The 20,705-nt window shown below is 46.2% G+C and overlaps 1 protein-coding gene across 1 annotated transcript in view; it reads right to left on the bottom strand.

The window, feature by feature from the left end:
• LOC144786063 (cytochrome P450 3A24-like) overlaps positions 1-20,705 on the bottom strand; it is a 246,574-nt gene that overhangs the window by 69,554 nt on the left and 156,315 nt on the right. Inside the window, exons 7-8 of the mRNA XM_078665008.1 lie at positions 18,023-18,171; positions 800-927 (exon numbers count right to left, since the gene is read on the bottom strand). Coding sequence (XP_078521134.1) covers positions 800-927; positions 18,023-18,171 — 277 coding nt within the window. The remainder of the gene's footprint in view (positions 1-799; positions 928-18,022; positions 18,172-20,705) is intronic.

Genomic DNA, 20,705 nt, shown 5'->3' on the forward strand with positions numbered 1-20,705 from the left:
AAATGGAAAGAGAACATGAGAGGAAGGAAAAAAGAATGCAAAGAAGGATTGAAAGATGAAAAAGAGAAAAAAGGAAAGAAAGCAACAAGGAATAAAGGAAACACTGTGTGGAGGACCATCACAACTTCCTAGATAGGGTTGGGATGCCATGCCTTCCTCACTCAGTGTAATATGGTTATAAGTGGGGATATTCTATTCTTCTGGCTACTCCCTTGTCAGCATCCCTCACCAGACAACCTTCACAACACCCAGTCTCCCCAATGCTCCAGCTGATGAAGTAGGGCTTCTTTAGGATGCTATTGAGTTCAAAACTTTCTCTAAAAGGAAAAACATTTTCCAGGGAAGAAAATAAAGTGTGATATGAAAATACATTAATTTGATTCACTTTTTCCTCCATATCACTCGTACTATGGACAATCATCAGGAGAATAGCTCAAACAGCTGAACTTTTGGCACGAGAACAAAGAGATCAGCAACTCACTCAATACAATGTATTTTACAATAATTTATAATCAATTGAAAATGCGATGTTTTAACACATAGGCACACCTTTCATTTATATAATTATTTTTGTGTGGCCATTTTTTAGAAGATATTTTAAGTTAACCTTTTTTTTGTTATGAACAACCTTTTTTTGCATTTGAAACTTTTTTATTTAATGGGGATTATTTTATTGCACTCCCTGCAGTAAGCATCAACCAGTTGGGCCTAGAAGGGCATTTGGCCTGCTGGAGACTTTAAAGGGCTCTTCTTAGACAAATGATGACCTGTTATAACAGCTATGACAGTTATCCCTCACCTCGTGATTGCCTTTTTGCCTCTTCTCCTTGAGGCTCCTGACAGCACTTGCAAAAAACTCCAACATGTCATTGGGGAAGAGGCAGACATTCATTTTTTCGAGAATAGGAACGAGGAATGGAAATAAGACTGGAAAGAAAAAGAAAATATTATGGCAACTTTCCTAAGTAATCACATAGGCCAAACAAGTGTGCACTATATAATAATAATCAGATACATCTTACCATCTCTTATGGTACCTAGGGCCAGATGTAGGTCGGTCGGTAACGGCCGAAAATCGGTATTTTCGGCCGTTACCGACCGGTATATGGGTGACAGGTATGTAGGGGGCATTATTTTAACGAATCGGTAAAATTACCGATTCGGTAATTTTACCGATTCGGTAAAATAAAAAAAATCGGTAAATTTACCGATTCTGAGGCACCGAGATGTAGGTGGGACTCTTCAGAGTCCCAGAGGCCTTACAGAATCGGTATTTTACCATCAAATCCAATTTGATGGTAAAATACCGATTCCGGTGTGCATGCACATGTGTGCATGCACACCTATGCCATGTGACAGACAGACCTGCCCTTAGGGCATGTATGCCTGCCACATGGCACCCGAGCCTGTTTTGGGGGTGCCAGAGGGTGTCAAAGTGACACCCCCTGCACCCTTGTGCAAATCGGTATTTACCGATTCGGTAAATACCGAATCGGTAATGCCCATTCATTCCTATGGGCTTCAAAGCCCATAGGAATGAATGGGCATTACCGATTCGGTATTTACCGAATCGGTAAATACCGAATTCTTCAGAATCGGTATTCCAGCACATCTGGAATACCTACATATCCACCCCTTAGATTTACCGATTTTTAATTACCGAATCGGTAAAATTCGGTAATTAAAAATCGGTAAATCTATTTTACCTACATCTGGGCCCATGTGTTCAAACTAGTAGATATGCTGTTATACCTGTAATTCTAAATCAATACCTGTTGTGGGAACAGCAGCAAATCCGATCATAAAACATGTTGGATGAAGCCTGTAAGGTTGAAGGAGGATTGACTGGGTGTCAAATGTAGTCGACTTTAGTGTGAGAAGCAAATCTACATTACTTCTCAAACCACCTCTTTGGAATAATGTTTACCGTAACAATAATGATGTATTAGTAATATTTGTATTTGTTGATGACAAGACCTTCTTTCATGTTATGAAAATTCTATAAAGAAATTTGAACATGAAAAATAAATAATGTCACCCTCAAACATACCTTCTCAGAGAATGCTCCTTGGTTCTGGAAAGGCCTTGCCCCTCACCACCCCCAATTTAATACCTACACTTATCCTTCTGATCTTCTAATCCAAAGTGAAAGATCATTTACTTTATCTTTCATAATAATGCTGAATGTTACAAAGATAAATATACCTTGCTGATGACATAAGGGTAAATTACCATCCTGTTGTACTAAAAGGATATTGCATCTCACAGAGGAGTTTTGTGACCATATAGAAGAACAAGGCAGATTCCCTTTTTAGGGTTGTGGACTTCAACGTGCGAGTGAAAGTTTAATGAAATCAGTGCATTGTTTGATTGTCTAATCCAAACGCTAACACAGTGTTACCCGGTTTCAGGTATCAAATTCTCTATTGGAGCATAGGTGAGCCCTAGCCCCTTAAACGCACACAGTAATCTGAACGGTCCTATCTTGTGTTGATAAAATGCCACATGGTGTGTCACCACATGTGATCCCTAACCTGAGTATTGTTTAAACAAAGGAAGACAAGGTGACACCAGAGGTAGATTATAGTTGTGTTTGTTCCCGTCAGGCTGGGGGTAGGCTTTACATATAGTAATAAACTTTCACTTTATGTTAAAAAAACACCCCAAGAAATTCACTGAAAAAAATAACGGTTAAAGTAACATTATAGTTAGGTCTGATAAAAAATATATGTATTGGTTTTAAAAAACCTTCGAAATTCACTGAAAAAAAGCAAAGTTTAAAGTGATGCTATATTTAGGTGAATATTTCAGTGACAACATTAACATTTTTAACTGAAATAACCCAAAGAAAGTCTATAACTTGTGCCCCCGCCTAGCAATGTTTATGATCTCACATATTACATCAATGATGGCATGTTCCTGTGACATCATTTAGGATATCACTTATGACATCTCAAATGACATCATTGATTGTATCACTGATGACATCATCTAAGCTTCTGTTGCACACATTGCTCTTTAAATTAGTAAGGCATGAGAAGCCTGAAAGTACATACAGAAGAGATTATAATAGTATGAAGCATCATTAATGCCATCGTATATAAAACCCATTAGGTGAACCAACCTTGTGTTATTTGCAACATTGACTATAAACCATACACTTTATGGTACATGAGTTCATGTTGACTTTCAACTACAGATAGAAGGGTATCTCCTACTGCCAACATTTTTCAATCTATACAACTGTTTAAAGAAAACCAAGTTTCCCTGGATAGTCAACTTCTGTTAAATAACTATTGCCTTACTAGGAGTAACCCTTATCTGCATCAAATCCCTCACAGTCACCAAACCCCCATTTAAAATGAAGTTGATGTCACTAGAAAAGCGGGTACAGTGTTTAGTCTATGAAGATAGTTTAATCTGTATCACACTGTTTGTAGAAAGTGAAACTCCCATGAGAAATACACTTACGAGTATTAAAAAGTATCTCCTAAGAACAGTGTACACTCTATGCAACACTTGACAAAAAAGATACTATTCATTTAAAATAACCAAAGTCTGAATGGTTTGTATGTCGGAACAATGCATTCCTTTACCATGCATGTTGCTACTCCACACTCTTTAAAACAAATGCATCTCTATCACGCATATCGTTACAATGACATGCCTTAGGGAAAGCACTGGACTTTGGAGCTGTATAATTTACTATTCGAACTCCAGTCTGCACAACAGTATGAAAAGCGCTGGATTTTAAAGTCCTACACCACTTTCCCTAAGGCATGTCATTGTAACGAGATGTATGGTAAAGGAATGTGTGGTAAAGAAGCATTCGTTGTAACAGCTACATTGTAACTGCAGCGTGTGGTTCAGCTGTCATGGTAATGGGTGTTTCCCATCTGAAGGTGCTAAAGATCATACTACCTTTAGGCTTCATACTGTGGTGAAAGCTTTACAGAGAACGCATCTTCTCAAGGCTGCTTAACATACTTAGTATGTAATAAATGGAATCTTTGCTTTGTTGGAAACCTTTTTCTGCAGAACCAAGAAATTTGTTGTGGACATACAGATACAGCAAGTTGTCAACTGCCACCTGCACACAGTTACTCTTAAATACAAAGATTTATAACATGTTCAGTACCTCTACACACCTATAGTACATTAGCAGCACATGCGTTTTGTCAACACTTACACCCATTAGCTGGACACATGCTGTACAAAATTAGGTAGAGAAGTAATATGGTAGTTGCCTGCCACTATGTAAACTATAAACGAAACTGGGGGGCGGAGCTTGCCGGCAACTGCGATGGCTGCGTGAAGCCGGAGCTCCGCCGCGCCGAAATACTAATCCTACTTTATCCTGCACTGGAACTAACGGAAACTGGCCCCCTGTGCCCCCGCCGCACCAGTGAACCAAAGGCGCACACATCGGAGCCTTTTTTCCCGAGAGCCGGAGGTGCCTGGACTGGTGGCTGCGGTGCGGCAGACGGAAGCTGAGCGGGCCCAGAAGCCGCGACCTCAGTTACCTCGGGAAGCTGAGGAACGTCACGCGACGTGCGGTGAGAGTGCACGTCGCGGACAGGGAAGCGAAGGTGCGGTGAGGAAGCCTTCTAAGTTCACCGTCAGGGCGGACGGATCGGGAGAGGGAGAGAGTGACTGCGTGGAACCCGATTTGGCTCTCATCTCGCTTGGACTCGGCGGCTACTCTCCCGATCGCAACGAGGTGGCTCCAGGGTGCCCAAAGGCGGAGAGAGGAACCTCTGGAGCAATTACAACCCTACGTGCATGGATAGGCCTTGAGCATTAGGAGCCCACACAGCCAGAGCTCTAGACACGCGCGGGAGTGTGGGGGGCTCCGCCTGGCATCTGAGACCTGGGCCAACTGGCCTGCCCTGTGGGTGGCACTACGTGCAGCAAAGAACTTGGGAGGCGAAGGGGCCTCCGGAACAGGCTACAGGAAAGATCCCGAAGGGCACGTCGGAGGCCCCCCCCATTACTGACGGCACGCGGTGCCAGTCGGCGGTGCAGACCCACGTGGATTGCTGGCGCACAGTGAGGTGCTGTGGAGTGAAGGTGATTCGCGCGTGGGTAGCAGGGACGGGTGGCTTGGCCCCTACTTCTACCCGACGGTGCTGCAAGAGCTGGAGACCACGTGGAGATACGGAACGCACAGGAACTCGGGACTCACTGCAAGCTCGATCTGGTTGGGAGCCCTGGTATTGGCTAGTGATATGTAGAGACCCCGAAGGTGGTGTGTGAGGCGAGTAAACACGACACAGTTGCTGGGAGAAGTGGCGGCGGAGCCCGGGAAGAGGAGGTGGGGGACGTTCGACCCGACCGGCCCTTCTAAGCTGTGATCTGAGGTGCTGTGGTGACGGGCGGCCGGGTGTCGTTGCTGGGTGGTGACTGGTGGGGCCCTCACACTTGTGCGCAGAGCTCAAAGTGACACCATGGTGAAAGGCGACAAAACGCAGAGCAGGTTGCCCTTTGCGCAGAGGCGCTCTGTGCAGCAGGGGACTCCTGCAGCTGACAGCGCACAAGTGCAGACGGAGGGGGACCAGACTGCAGACATGGACATAAAGAACATGCTGGTTGCAATGGAGAAGGGTCTGCAAACTAGCATAACGTCACTGGGATCAAAGATCGATGCGTTGACTTATCGGATGGATCGCATGGCAGAGCGCCTCGATAAGCACGCTGAAAGACTCGACATGTCGGAGAGGAGAATTACAGAGGTGGAGGAGACCCAGACGGAGCTCGACGCAGGGCATAAGAAGCTGGATAAGATCATGCAAGTCCTACAGGATAAGGCAGAGGATTTGGAGGCCCGCTCGCGACGCAGTAACCTCACAAATCACGGGCCTGCCAGAATCCTCACAAATTGGCAAGATGGAAACTTTCGTGAAAAGGCTCCTTACCACACTTTTGGGTGGGGGAGTGTTCTCTACAATATTTGTGGTTGAACGGGCGCACCGTTCGTTGGGCCCGAAACCCCGCCCTGGGGCCCCTCCTCGCCCGATAATCTCTTAATTGCTTAATTACCGCGACTGAGACACAGCACTCAGACTGGCCAGGACTAAATAACCATTGCAATACGAAGGATCGGTGATCTCACTATACTCTGACTTCACGGCGAGAGTCCAGGAGGCGCGTAAGCACTTTGCGCCCTACAAGAAGCAACTCAAAGAGATTGGCCTGGACTATGCGATGCTGTACCCGGCTAAACTGCGGGTGAACCGGCAGGGACACTCGCACCTCTTCACCGACCCACGAACACTGCAGCAGGCGCTCAAAAACTGGACAAGGGAGCAGAAAGGTGTCACCAACAGGCTGCTGGAGAACGGTGGAGGGAGCAGCTAACTAGATGAGCAGGACTAAACATGTGCGGCGGAGAGTATGGTAGGATCCGATGATGGCGAATGGTAACATGTATATAGCTATGGTTGCACCCTGGAGGGAAGATTTCAGAAAGGGGCGGTTAGAGATTCTAGATATGTTCAAGCTTTTTAGGAATAACAGTTTAAATAGCCACTTGAAGGACTGAAGCTCGACGCTGGCTGCAGTCAATCAATCAATCAATCAAAGCATTTATATAGCGCACTACTCACCCGGAGGGTCTCAAGGCGCTGGGGGAGGGGGGTCCTCTACTGCTCGAATAGCCAGGTCTTGAGTTGCTGCCTGAAGGCGAGGTGGTCCTGGGTCAGGCGGAGGTGGGTCGGGAGGGAGTTCCATGTCTTGGCGGCGAGGTAGGAGAAGGACCGTCCCCCTGTGGTGGCTCTTCGGATGCGGGGGACGGCGGCAAGGGCGTGGCCGGTCGATCGAAGCTGGCGTTTGGGAGCGTAGAAGTTGAGGCGGCTGTTGAGGTATCCTGGGCCTTGGTTGTGTAGGGCTTTGTGTGCGTGGGTGAGGAGTCGGAAGGTGATTCTCTTGTTGACCGGGAGCCAGTGCAGGTCTCTCAGGTGTCCGGAGATGTGGCTGCGACGGGGGATGTCCAGGATGAGACGTGCTGAGGCGTTCTGGATCCGCTGGAGTTTCTTCTGGAGCTTGGCGGTGGTTCCGGCGTAGAGGGAGTTGCCGTAGTCCAGACGGCTGGTGACGAGGGCCTGGGTGACCGTCTTCCTGGTCTCGGTGGGGATCCACCAGAAGATTTTCCGTAGCATGCGCAGGAGTTGTGTGTGGGTCGTATAGGTCACTTTGACAAATACTTGCTCAGTTTCAATTGGGAAAAAGTGGCGGGGTGTGGCTGGGGACGGGGGGGATACGAAGTGAGGAAACTAAGAGAATGATGCACATAGTTATCCTGGAGTTCCAGTGATGCATATCACAAGGCGTGGCAGTAGCGGGGGTGTGGCTTGGCAAACGATATGTTCGATATAAGTGTGCTTAGGCTGCCAGGCGACCTTGGCCCCCGCGCGCAAGGCACCCCGGAGCTAACTAGGACACAGTTGTGGGTTGGGGAAACGGGGAGGGATGGGCGGGTACAGGTCCGACTAGGCCAGGTAGGGGGAGGTCTGCGGTGGGTGGGGGTAGTTTCATTGTTCACAGTTTATCACAGAGGGAGGGGTGATCATTCCGGATTCAGTCTGCTTGTGCTGCCTACGCCCGACTAGAATTGTGCACTGCCACAGCAGTGGCATACACTGAGGTACGATGGCGAACACCAAGGTAGTGATATCCAATGATAACTCAGCTGCGCTTCAGGCCCTCACGTGGAATTTTAGGGGACGTAATGATCACCGCAAACTCAGGAAAGTACTAAGCTATTTACAGAGACAGAATATAGACTTGGCCCTAATACAGGAGACGCACCTGCCGCTAACAAGTAGAATGCTCCGCAGCAAAGGGTTGGCTAACAATATAGCAGTGGCTGGCTTCACTACACACTCCGGGGGGGTACTGACGTGGGTGAACCCTAGATCTAAGTTGAATTTGAAGCAGCTGCAGACAGACCCAGAGGGCCGCTATGTCATAGCGCGATGCACAGGGCTTGGGTTTGACCTGATAGTCATTAATATTTATGGTCCGAATTATGACTCCCCGGATTTTTATAATAGACTAGCGTTAGCTGCACACACGTACCCTACATCACAAATGCTATGGGGGGGGACTTTAACCTGATATTCGACACGGCGCAGGACAGATCAGCTGGCCCGCCACGTAGACCCACAGCTGCAGCGCTTACACTAAAAGCGGAGTTGGCCGCCTTAGCGCTAGAGGATGTATGGAGATACAGAAACCCAACACAGGGAGGCTACACGCATTACTCCCCATACCACGACATTCACACCAGAATTGATCACTGGCTGGCGTCTTCCTCTATCATGGAACGCGTCAAGGCATGCAAGGTACTGGCTAGGACCCTTAACAACCCCAGAGAGGCCCTGTTGGAAACAAATCACAAGGAACCTGACAATCTGATCACTTGTGTTACGTGTTTCACTAGAAATACGGCGTTTTAAAAAAAACTGTGAACAAACACTGGGGGTTATTGAACACAGGGGGCCTTGACATTCCACGCCCCCGGTTTGCATTCAAGCGCACACCCAACCTTAAGGATGCTCTCATCCATACACGCCCCAAGAAACTAACGACCACTGTCCAAAGTACCTTGTGGAGGCTTCCACCAGTGGTTGGTCACTATCAGTGCGGGGGGTGCGTTGCATGCCCACAGACAGTACAGTGCAAGGAAATCAAATTGTCTGATACATTTACCTGGCACATGAATAAACACACCAATTGCAACAGCTCTAGATGTATCTACATGTTGATCTGCCTCTGCGGAAAAAACTAAATTGGCATGACAATGAGGCAAGTTAAATTGAGAATCATGGAACACAAGAGCAATATCTGATGCTCCAAAACACACACAAAACTCTATGAACGCTATGTCCAAAAGGGCCACCAGGCAGACAGCATCAAATGGCTAGTCCTTGAGTCCCACCCGTCAATTACTAAACAAGCTCTGTTCAGGATTGAACAGCGATGGGTTCACCGCCTTCAATTAGATACACTGGGCCTGAATGACTCTGTCCCTTGGGCGTCACTGGCCTATTGACCGCCTTTTTCAGTCATCACTAAAATACGTTATCAAAGGATAGCCAAAAAAAAACGGTTCCACAACTATCCTTGTGTTGTTCAATTGTGGTCAATGCCGAATTAGTGTTATTATCCTTGATGAAACTCCACCTCTTATGGACATGCACCTAATTTGTGACCATCTCTACCAAGCCCTGTCTGCCTCGAAACCCTTGTGCCACCCTCCCTGTGACACTAGAGAGATACCTTGTTAACGCTGGCTTGTCCGGGTAGAATACACCTGTTTATGATCTCATAGAGACATTTGTCTCGGCTTTTTACTCCCTTTAGAAATGGCCGCTTCGTTTACACGGCTTACTACAGCAGTGCTTGACGAGCACAGTCATTTCCGCCACGCATGCGCAGTAATGGGTCACGGGGACCACGCCTACCAGCCGGGCCCTCGCGGCGGAAGCACGATCGGCTTTTTAACGCCGGTTGCAATGGCAAACCGGTACCAGCTGTTCCGCGCTGCCGCTGGAGCGCTAGACGTGTGGGTAGGTCTTCAGACCCGGGCTGCTCCTGCTAGAGGTAAGTTTTGTGTCTGTGTTCGGAGAGCGGGCCGTATTTATTGGAGCCCGCCGGCCGTTACCCGCTGATGGTGTTTTACCATAACCCCTAGAAATCCTCTCGAGTGAACCTCTTGCCGGGTAAGGACCTTCCCTGATCTAACGGCTTCAGTACCTGGCTTGCCGGTAGTATGAAGGGATGAGCCGCGGAGGGGCCTGAAAGCACCTGACACCGTGTCCAGCATCGCCGGGCGGAAATGGGTTACCTGCCTCGATGCGCGACATGGGTCGGGCCTTGATGCGTTTCCTATTGACCCACCCACTGATACTGCCGGTTATACCACACACGCCACTTATTGAGGGAGATCCAGAGGGCGTGATTTAACTCGCTACGATTTAGGAGGCTTGGGAACCTTCCACAGCGGGTTTTACCTTTTTACCTTATCACCTACTTGCCTGGACATCCTTACATCCACTAATTTCTCTGGATGTCACATTGATTGGATGTTTTTCCATTCCCCTCACCATTTCCACTAATCTGACACCGAGTGCACCTCTGTGCATTTATCTTCCTTTACAGGCATCATATCTCACTAAGCAGCCCCACGGGAACAGACTGCGGGGCCCACTAGGGACACTCCTGGGGTAAGCACCAGCCCTTGCAACCATTACGCAGTGATGCCTTCATCTTGTTTCTGTGTATATATATGTTGAGATATATATATATATATATATATATGTTTTCATCTGTTTTTTCCAGACTTTGCTACAGCCAATCTATTTAGATGTGGCCAAGGGCATACACGTTAATTTTGCCCATTAACTATGTTTAATTTAATGTGGTGTGTACATTTTGGAGAGCTGTGGTGACCTTGTATTGTAGAAATGATGCCACTATTTAAGATAGAGCTGATTTCTATACCAAAAACTTTTTTCTAGGTTACCCTGACAGAGCAGGACCTTCTGGCCTGCCTCCCCACTGACCCAGAGAGGTTGTATTGTTTATCTTTATTTATATTTTCTATTCACCGTGTAGTACTGAGCACTTTTAGGTCCTGAAGAATTGCCAGTTAGGCAAGAAACATGTCGACCACTTTAGAGGGTTGAGGTAGCCCACTGTGCCCCTTACATTCCCTATCTCCCCTCCCACCCTTTTAACCTAGGGAGCCAGCCACGCGAATAAAAGTTTTTGTGGACTGACGCACCTAATTTTAAACCACCCCACTTTCACGACTACACTTTCACCAGACCCCTCACATGCACTCAACCATTGGCTGGAACAAAAGACCTCCAACAAAGAGCGCCTCTTCGGCGCCCGTCGGACATTGCAGCGCCAGTCTGACGAGGAGCAGGAGACCAATGATGAAGCATGACATCTAATTAACTAGATGTGTGAGGTCTTCTAGTTCCAATAAGGGAACGTCTGTCCCCTGCTTTTGCTCTCCTCCCTTAGACACACACACTGTTATTTTACCCCGGGGAACTTTGTACCTTTGTGATATATAACTGGCTAGGACTCTATCAGACCATTCGCCAATCCTTTTGGTTTTGGCCTCCCCTACGAAAGTGATCCCACCGTTTACATGGAGATTTCCCCCATATTCTCTATTGGATGAGCACTTTCGAGGAGAGCTGGCGGGAGAGATTGAGGGCTTCTTTGAGACCAACGTAGGTTCAGTTGACAGTTTTCAAACTGTGTGGGAGGCTTTCAAAGTGTACATAAGAGGAGTAGCCATGTCTAAGCATTCGAGTGTGCTCAAAGCCATTCGACAGCGACTTTCGCTATTAGAACAGCAACTGAAGGACCTGGAGAACCATCAGCAAAGTAGCGATGACCCGGCTATAGGGGAAGAAATAAAACAACTGATAAAGGAGTACAATGATGAGGCGGATAGGGAAGTGAAGCATATGGGGAAATATGCGATTGCTCGGACATATGGCGAGGGGGAGCGGCCGAGCTCGCTACTTGCCAACATGCTAAAAGGTGCTAGAGGTAAGACGCTGATTCCGGAGTTGAAAACAGCGGACGGCAGACTGACCACTGACGAGGCCGAGATAGCGAACGAGTTCAGAAACTTCTACTCAGATCTGTACTCCTCTAAAAATGGCGATCTCTCAGATGATATAGCAGATTACCTGGGTCACATTGAGTTACCCATGCTCACGAACGCAGACCGCGAGTTCCTTATGGCGCCAATCGGCAGAGATGAGATCTCAGAGGCGTTGGCGGGTATGCGATCCGGTAGCGCACCTGCCGCTGATGGCCTCACGGTGGACTTCTATAAAGCATTCCAGGAGAAGTTGCTCCCGCACTTGTCCACTTTATATGACTATATATGCGTAGAAGGCAGCATGCCACTATCCATGAGCGAGGCACTGATAGTCACGATTCTAAAGCCAGGCAAACCTCACAATGAGTGCAGCTCATACAGACCATTGTCCTTACTCAACGTGGACGCTAAGATATACGCAAAGGTGCTCTCAACGAGATTAGCGCTGCTTGCTCCCCAGTTAATTGCACCTGAGCAGGCGGGATTTATCCCTAGCCGCAATCTCACTTATAACATCCGTATGGTGTTGGGCACTATGCAACACGTCAGACAGGATGCCAAGGCTCTGGCAGTCTTCCTAGATATGGAGAAAGCCTTTGACTCCGTTGAGTGGCCATTCATGGCCCGAGTATTACGACGCTTTGATTTGGGTGAACCGTTTCTCCAAATGCTTGGTGCACTGTATGGGAGCCCCACGTCGAGCCTGCCTATAGGGGACTTAGTTTTGGCCGCCTTTCCGATTGGCAGAGGCACTAGGCAGGGCTGCCCATTGTCACCACTTCTTTATGCTCTTGTGGCAGAGCCTTTAGCCTGTGCGTTGCGAGAGTACCACAGCAATGAAGGTATCCAATTTCCAACGTACAAAATTGTGGTGTCTACATACGTGGACGACACATTACTATATGTCAGGGATCCAGAGAACAACTTGTCGTCGATGCTCAGGGAGGTGGTACGGTTCGGGGCACTCTCTGGCTTGAGAGTGAACTGGTCGAAATCTGTGGCCTTCCCCTTGACCCCAGTAACCAGCAGATTCGACATGGAATTCCCTCTCCAATGGACACAGGAGTCAGTCAGATACTTGGGGGTGCAACTCCACTCAGACTCGGAAGTCCTCCTAAGAGAAAACTATGGTGTGGCTTACAGCAAGCTAGAGGACGATGTGGAGAGATGGTGCAAGCTGCCGCTGTCCCTAATGGGGCGAAAATCCATCATGAAAATGGTGGTGCTGCCCAGATTTCTGTTCCTCTTCAGCGCTATCCCGATGGTCTTGTCAAGGACTTTTTTTCGATCTCTGACGCAACTTATGATTAAACTGGCGTGGGGCGGCAAACAACCCAGAGCGAAGTGGTCGCTCCTCACATTGCCATACGATCTGGGAGGCCTGGGTGCCCCAGACCTGGAGCTGTACTACAGGGTGGCACAAGGTGCGCATTTACACACTTGGGTGCACAGCGCGGGGAACATCCCCCATGTTCGCATGGAGCGAGTCTTCGCGAACCCTCTCCCACTGCCGGCTACGGTGTGCAGACCAGTTGATCACAGAGTGGGGATACTAGATTCAATAACGTCCACGAATCATGCATGGCACTCCCTACTACAAGCGCAGCATTGCACATTATTATATTCCCCCCTAATGCCGCTGGAATGGGCCTTATGGCTGCCACCGGTGGCTGAAAAGGGAGTAGTGCAAGCTCTAATTAGGAACTGGGAATTGCCAAGGTGGGTGACTTATTCAAGGATGGGCTAGTGAGGTCGTGGGACCAGGTGTCGGAGGGGCGCGGGGCGACACCGCTACTACTTCCATTTCAATATCACAGAATGCGCTGTGCCCTGAGGGAACTTTTGGGCCCGGATCTGGCTGAACCACCGGAAGTGCCGGAGCTCACATACGCCATCAAAACGGAATCCCCACGCGGCCTGATCACAAACCTATATAAGATTGCCATGGCGCACAGAGAGCACCAGCTAGTAAAAGCCAGAATTGCATGGCAGAGAGACCTGCAGGTCACGATTGATGACGGCATGTGGAGATATTGTTGCGCTAGCACTAAAAAGATTTCTCTGAATGGGAGGCACAGGCTAGTCCATTTCAAATTCCTACACAGAGTATACTACACGCCAGAGCGACTTCACAGGTACGGACTTAGACAGTCGGCGGACTGTGAGAGATGTCACGCGCCCACGGCGGACTTCATGCATTTGGCCTGGCGGTGTCCGGGAGTTCAAAAATACTGGGGCGACATATTTGAATAGCTCAGCACAATACTAGAGCTGGAGTTGGATCCTGATCCGGCTCTGGCACTGATAGGCTACTCCAGAGGATTGCCAGTTGCAGTCAGACGACTTGCTGACATGGGATTGCTACTAGCTAGGCGAGTGATAGCCCACTGCTGGATGAGAGGCCCATTACCTACAGTTAGGAGATGGGCACAAGATATGCTTTATTGCTGCACGCAAACCGAAAATTATAGCAACCTGCTTCCCCCCACAAGCCGTCCAAAGAATTTCTGGGGCTTATACCAAACACACCTTAGATCCAGGGACTCGGACAACGTAGATAGAGAGGAGGTGGATCCTGATATGCCTGCGGAAGGGGAGCGCACTGGTAGCGGAATAGAGGAACAACCGGATAGGTAGTAGAAGAGGCGACATGGGAGCTTACATAGGAAGTGGCAGACTGGAGTGCACAGAAACGGGAATTAACATAAGGCAACAAGCAGCGGAAGAGGACACTGTGAACCTCAGCAGAAGTGATGGCGCCCAACGAGCGTCAGTAATGGATAGGCGGGAGGCCGTGGAGAATAGGTGAGCACAGAGACTGGTGGGAGGGGCGGGTTGGGTTTGTTCTTTAGTTAGATTCTTAGATGTAGGAGAGAATGGACACAGCTGGGAGGAGCAAGGCAGTATACTGTTGCAGATTGATAGTTAGGATAAGGCTGCCTTCCACTGGGAGAGTCCTTGGATTGTGTTATGTGCAGGTCAACATGGCTCAGAGGTATACAAGAATTGAGATGATTTGCCACCGGACCCCAGGGTTGTCGGCCTCGAGGCTGTGTTAGTAGTACACTGTATATGATCCAGACATGAGTTGTCATTGCTGTCGGCCTCCGGGTTGTAGGCGACGAGCTGTGTATTCTACATCATAATGCATAATAAAGGTTTTTGAAACTTAAAAAAAAAAAACTATAAACGAAACTAACACACTCCTTGAATGAAGTCATCAGTGATGTCATTTTCCACTGTCACTTTAAAATGGGTGTTTTGTGCATGGCGGGCGATGTGAGCTATCCCAGGCATTTGAAGGCTTTGCATACCATAACGGTCACATTTTGGCTGTTTTGCATGCTTGAGCAAAAACCATGATTCTGTATATAACTGTGGTTATGTGATAAATGTGAGACTTTGTCAGGAAATTAGATTTTTGGAGCAATGATGCAAACCACTGGTGTTTGAGCCTGTGCAATTGAATTCTGGACTGCACCACTGGGTCCCAGAATAATTAGGAGTGCAAGTCAGCAGTTTATGCTCAAAATAAATGTGTATTCTTGAATTCCTGGAAGAAAGCACCAAGGATCATCTCTGGGACTCAGAAGTGACAACTTACAGTCTGCTATCTTGTGGCAAGAAAACACTCCTAGGTGGTACCAGTTTAAGAGACTTAGCCATGTAAATTGCCACAAATGTTATAGTAGGGCTGTGATTAAATTAGCAGGATCAGCTGAAGCTCTTTGAGGCACGCTAAGCCCGACCGTGGTCTTCACTCTATCCTTTCTCTCAAAGTATCCTGTTAGCCTCACTCTTGTTTTCCATCCATTGTTCTCTCAAGTGTCACATCTTTCTCTACCCTCTTTACAAGAAAGTTTGTTAAGTTTAATAAACTCCTAATTTAACAAAAAAATCATGGCAGTTAGTACTTGGTTCAAAGTATTTTCCCATGGCCCAATAGAAGTCGCCCATATCTTGTACAAAGGCAGGCTGTAGTGTATTTTTTAGTTGCTGTTTGCACCAGTTTAAAACATGAAGATCAAGTAAGGAGGAGTCAATCTAAATTGTGTAAGCAGATCTCCATAAGTAACTTCCTTTTGTGTTTGATGCTGGAAAGCTAGGTAGGCTAGCTCAAACACAAGAGAGGAGATTGATACTAATTTATGCAACAGATGCTAATGTCTGTGCTAAGACAGAGATCTGAAGAGCTGTGTTCCAGGGCACCAGAACTTACCATATGTTTTCAGAACTGTCTATAACCTTAGGAATTTAGTTATTTTTATAAAGTTGGTAGATCAGAGAGTTGATGGACAAATGGTAAAGACTATAGTTCAAATATGAACAATACTTGTGTCACTTGAGCAAAAACATCTTCTTATTGAAAAAAAAAATCAAATGTTGATAACAGGTGTTTTGTAACCACAGCCATAATAGGGATTTAAGGAGCACTCAGAGATGTATTTACAATGTCTCCACCTTTCATCCTTGGATGTATGTCATGACAACGCGAGCTTTACCCCGCGCTGCCATTACGACGCATCCATTACAACGCAAGTCGTTACAACGACTTACTTGCGCTGTAGGCGCTGGATTGTGGGATAGTTTAATTTAGTATTCCAACTCCAGCCCACGTAACAGTAGGGAAGGTGTTGGAATAGAAAATAAAACTATTCCTTTACCAAGAGCGCCCTCCAGCGCAAGTCGTTGTAACGACTTGCGTTGTGATGGCAGCGTCGTAATGCCAGCGCGTGGTAAAGCCCGCGTTGTCATGGCTGTTTACCTTCATCCTTTTTGCCATTATGTGTAGTGAAACCTGCAAAATGGGGACTAAAGTAGAGCAAAATCAGTCTTGGTAGCAACCTACGGGGCAGGCATTTGGGACTACATTAACCCCTACATCCTACAAATTAGAAAGCACACATTTTGGAAAAAACTAGTGGGCAACCCCGTAAGTTGCTCCAGTTTCATTGCTCATGCAGAATTGGATGTCCCTTATGTGACCAACGCAATTGCTTTGGCTCCGATAATGTTGTGGCATTCTATATGGAGAAGGGAATGTATCCATGTCACACAAAAGTTAATTGAAGACTGCCTATCCTTGGAAAATGCCCACAAGATCCAGTGGATTTCCTATATTAGATCTACTTTTTCATCTTTAGGATTAGAACATCAATCCTCTGTCCCTAGCAACTGTGTGAATTTCCCAAAAAGAGAGATAAAATCCTGTTTCTTCAAATTAAGGGCTGAAGCAAGATTGAAAGCAAACTGTACAAAAGTATCGGTCAAAGCATATTTAGAAAGTCCAATGGTACATGAAGGGCAAACATCTTATATTTTTACTATGACAAATTCACGTCACAGATTTTTTCTAATTAGATTTCGTTTTCATTTTATTCGATGTAGGCTGGTCCATCCAGCTAGAATGTATTCCATAAATGAATTGCCATTCTGTCCTTGCGATGGTGTTTCTGCAGAATCAAATTTACATGTCTTTTTTTGCAAATTTAATGCAGAACTACGTAAAAGATTAATTTTGCCCTTGATGTGTAAATATTATTTTTAACAATGTCTTGTCGCAATGTATTTTCTACAATTTTTGCCTAATCCTATGGTCTGTTATTCTGTGGCATCCTTTTTAATCCGATCACGAAGATTTAGGAAATTGCACAATACCTGAGAATGAATTCTAAACTGTTCCCATCAGCTGGCTTTTACTAACTGTTCCCTAATGGTATTTGTTACAATGTTTTTATCTTTCTTATCTTTTTATGTATATGTGTATCGTGTATAGATGTTTTTTACTGTACTTTTATGATCTTATATTGTAAGCACTGAATAAAGCATATTGACTGACAGACTGGCTAAAGTACCCAGTTATTTACTCTAGATTTACCTAGAACAATTCTTTGTCTATCTATCAAACTATTGACATGTTTATTTGCAATGCCTTCCTGTCCTCTAACTCTATATCCAATAAGCCTTTGCAATTACAGCAAGGACATAGAGTAAATGATTATGGATGAGATGCTAGACCGAAATAAGAAGTCATATTAGAAGTCATCTGGAGGGATAGAATAGGAGATATCTAGTTTTGGTACTGGTCAGGCATCTGTACCTGGTATCATAATCATCTTTAGGAATGTCAATTTTGTGGTCAAAAGTAACTCAATGCTTTGATGTTATGTAAACCTGGTCCTGGTTGCAACATCCATGACCAAATATGCTAGAGTCATCAAATTTAAAGGCAGTACTCGTGTACTGGGAGACCAGTTATAACTTCAGAGAAATAAGACACAAAAAGGAAAATCATACAAGAATAACAGCACATGCTGGAATCAAATAGATCTTGAGGTACAATATTTCTAAGATACCTTTTAACACAGCAAAGTGACTTAGGATTATTACCTGTGAAAATTAACAATGGGCTCATAAATTTGAAATTCAAGATTCTCCTTCCATTAGTAACAAAGGGATCTTTCGGGTTGTTCATAGAGTCTATGTTCACACCAAAAGAGGTGCTGATGACCACATCAATACTGTAGGAGGAAAACATCCTGAGCAGAAAGGAAGTGTAAATGGAGTTATTCATTATGTAGATCAAATCCAAATGTATTATCACACTGATTCTATAAGGTTTCCATCACTACCAAGTAAGATTTTTTGTAGTGATTCCTGTGCAGCATGAGCATATCATACAATCAACAGACATACACATTGGAAAAGCAATGTCTAATGACAAAAAAAATGTTTTCTATATAGATGTTTGGAGCATTATCAGCATGAAATACCAAATTCACCTTAATTGGAGCTCTTTCCTTAAACAGATGTCTTAAACTTATCTGTTCACAGTTTTACAGAAAGGCCACACCTCCAACTCACATCTTTCTGCAAGGATAGTTAACACAGAAATACCTTTGCTAAAAACATGACGTTGGCAGCCTATGACTTAAGCCCTGATCCTGAGTGGGTGAGAATAGGAGTGGTATTTTCAAGAACCAGTACAATACATACAGATGATGTGGCATTATTTTACAGAAGAGTAATATCAAGGCAGTTTTTGAGACCGTAAAAAATGGTTTGTATCATCTCAGGGTGTAAGATAAGTGCTACCAAGACAGAGGTTCTATTGATAACCTTTGAACCTTCTATTGATAACCTTTGAACCTCTAGATCTAACGAGTGAAGCCGAAGCATGTTAACCACCAGCCCAATCAGTTTTTTAGGAGTAGTTTTTTCAGCATTATTCATTAAAGATGTTTTTTGTTTAGATTATGCTTGACTACTTGTTGAAATAAAAAGCAAGACTTCAATAAGTGTTACCATTTACCCCTCTTGATAATATGTAGGATTATTATAATCACAATGGTTACCCTACCACAATAGCCGTTCCTTTCGCAGGCATTGACATGTTATTTCAAATTGTTTTTTGAAAGAATCAATGGGATCATTACATCATTCATATAGGTATTCAAACAACCCACAGTAGCAAGGAAAACAAATATGTCTATTGTTGAAGAAGAGAGGTGGACTCTTCCCACTTAGCGGCCATATCACAAGTTGATTCTACGACTTGTGCTGAAAGCAAATAATTTGCATTCTTGGATGATACTTATGAAGAAAATGACAGGGAAATATGGTTTAAAAGATTTTGTTTGCAATTTCTTAAAAGTTTAAAAATATAAAGCCATTAAGTTTCAAGTTCTCAGGCTCTTTTGTCAGATGTATGCATTATGGATCAGATGATCAAAGTTAGATACTAAGCAGGAATGTCTACTATTATGGAACAATCCAGACCTCCCTGAAGAACTGTCTAGTCTAATACTTCAAAAGACAGAGGAAAGGCTTTTGGGAACTTAAAAACGTGTGAAATTATGAAAGCTTTAGGGCACTGGAATAAGTTAGACAAAAAATCAATACTCAATTAAAAGGAAGCATTTGCAGCTGAGAAATTACTTTTCAGACACAGTTTGGAAAAGAATTGGGAGGCACGGGACCGGAGCTGGAGGAGCCGCGCTCCGGCCTGTTGGTGTGAGGAGGACGCCCGTCCCACACTATGTGGTCGCTGAGGATTGTGGAGAAGTGGAACCTCTGTTATGGGGGACCTGGCAGCGGAAATTGTAGAAAGAGCTACAACAGGCCCCTGATTCTGAGAGTGGGGGATGAGGCGGGATTGCCGAATGCTCCAGTAGGCCCCGAACTGGTACGCACAGGTACGCACGCAGGCAATGGGAGAGGAAAACAAATGCTGCTGCAACCCGCTATAGTTGGAAGGCAAAGGCTGCGCAGATCGGCAGGGGTGCCATTGCGGCCAGCAAGGTCGAATTCCCGGGACAGGGGAACCCGAAGCAGTGGTGAGCAGTAGCTGCGGCCTACATGCACCTTGAGGCCAGTGCGCCAGAAAGAATGAGAGCACATCCACAGGCCCGCTCTTCGGCACACCTAAAGCCTCTCCATAACCGGGGAAACTGAGGGCCTCAAGTAAAACCAAAAGTGAGACTGAGCAGAGGGAGACTAACTCTGAGTTGCGAGGGGAGGCGTGAAGCTCCACGCTGTGAGGAAAGTGAACCCACTGTTGGCACTGGCCGATCCGAGGTACAGCTGCAAGGAGACGAGATAGTCTACAGGCTGCGAGCTGTGAGGGGGAGCGGACTGGACAGAGACCCCCTACTGCCGCAGAGGATGGAGTTGGTTGGGAGCTGCCCCCACTCCTGTTTGGCGACTGCGAGGTCTGAGGCCCTGCTGCACACGGCCTGGAATATCAGCTGGGGGATGGCCGACCAATGCTGCGGGGGGCAGAGCCCTCCTCCAGCTGCCATATGCGTTAAGCAACCCCAGGTCGGAACAAACGGCTTATATACACCAGAGCCAGATAGAACACCCACTTGCCTGAATGAACATTGGTGAACCTCAGTCAAGCAATATGGGCAGGACGGACACCAAGCAGACTAAACTACCCTTCGAGCCCCGAAAGCTGCCACAAAACCAGAGCCTCACCGAGCAAACACCCACAAATAAGCAAGATAATACCTCACAACCTGCAGACGATGACTTAAAAGCTCTCCTTGTCACCATGAAACACAGCCTCACC

This window comes from Lissotriton helveticus, chromosome 10, assembly GCF_964261635.1.
Source record: "Lissotriton helveticus chromosome 10, aLisHel1.1, whole genome shotgun sequence".
NCBI lineage: Eukaryota > Metazoa > Chordata > Amphibia > Caudata > Salamandridae > Lissotriton > Lissotriton helveticus.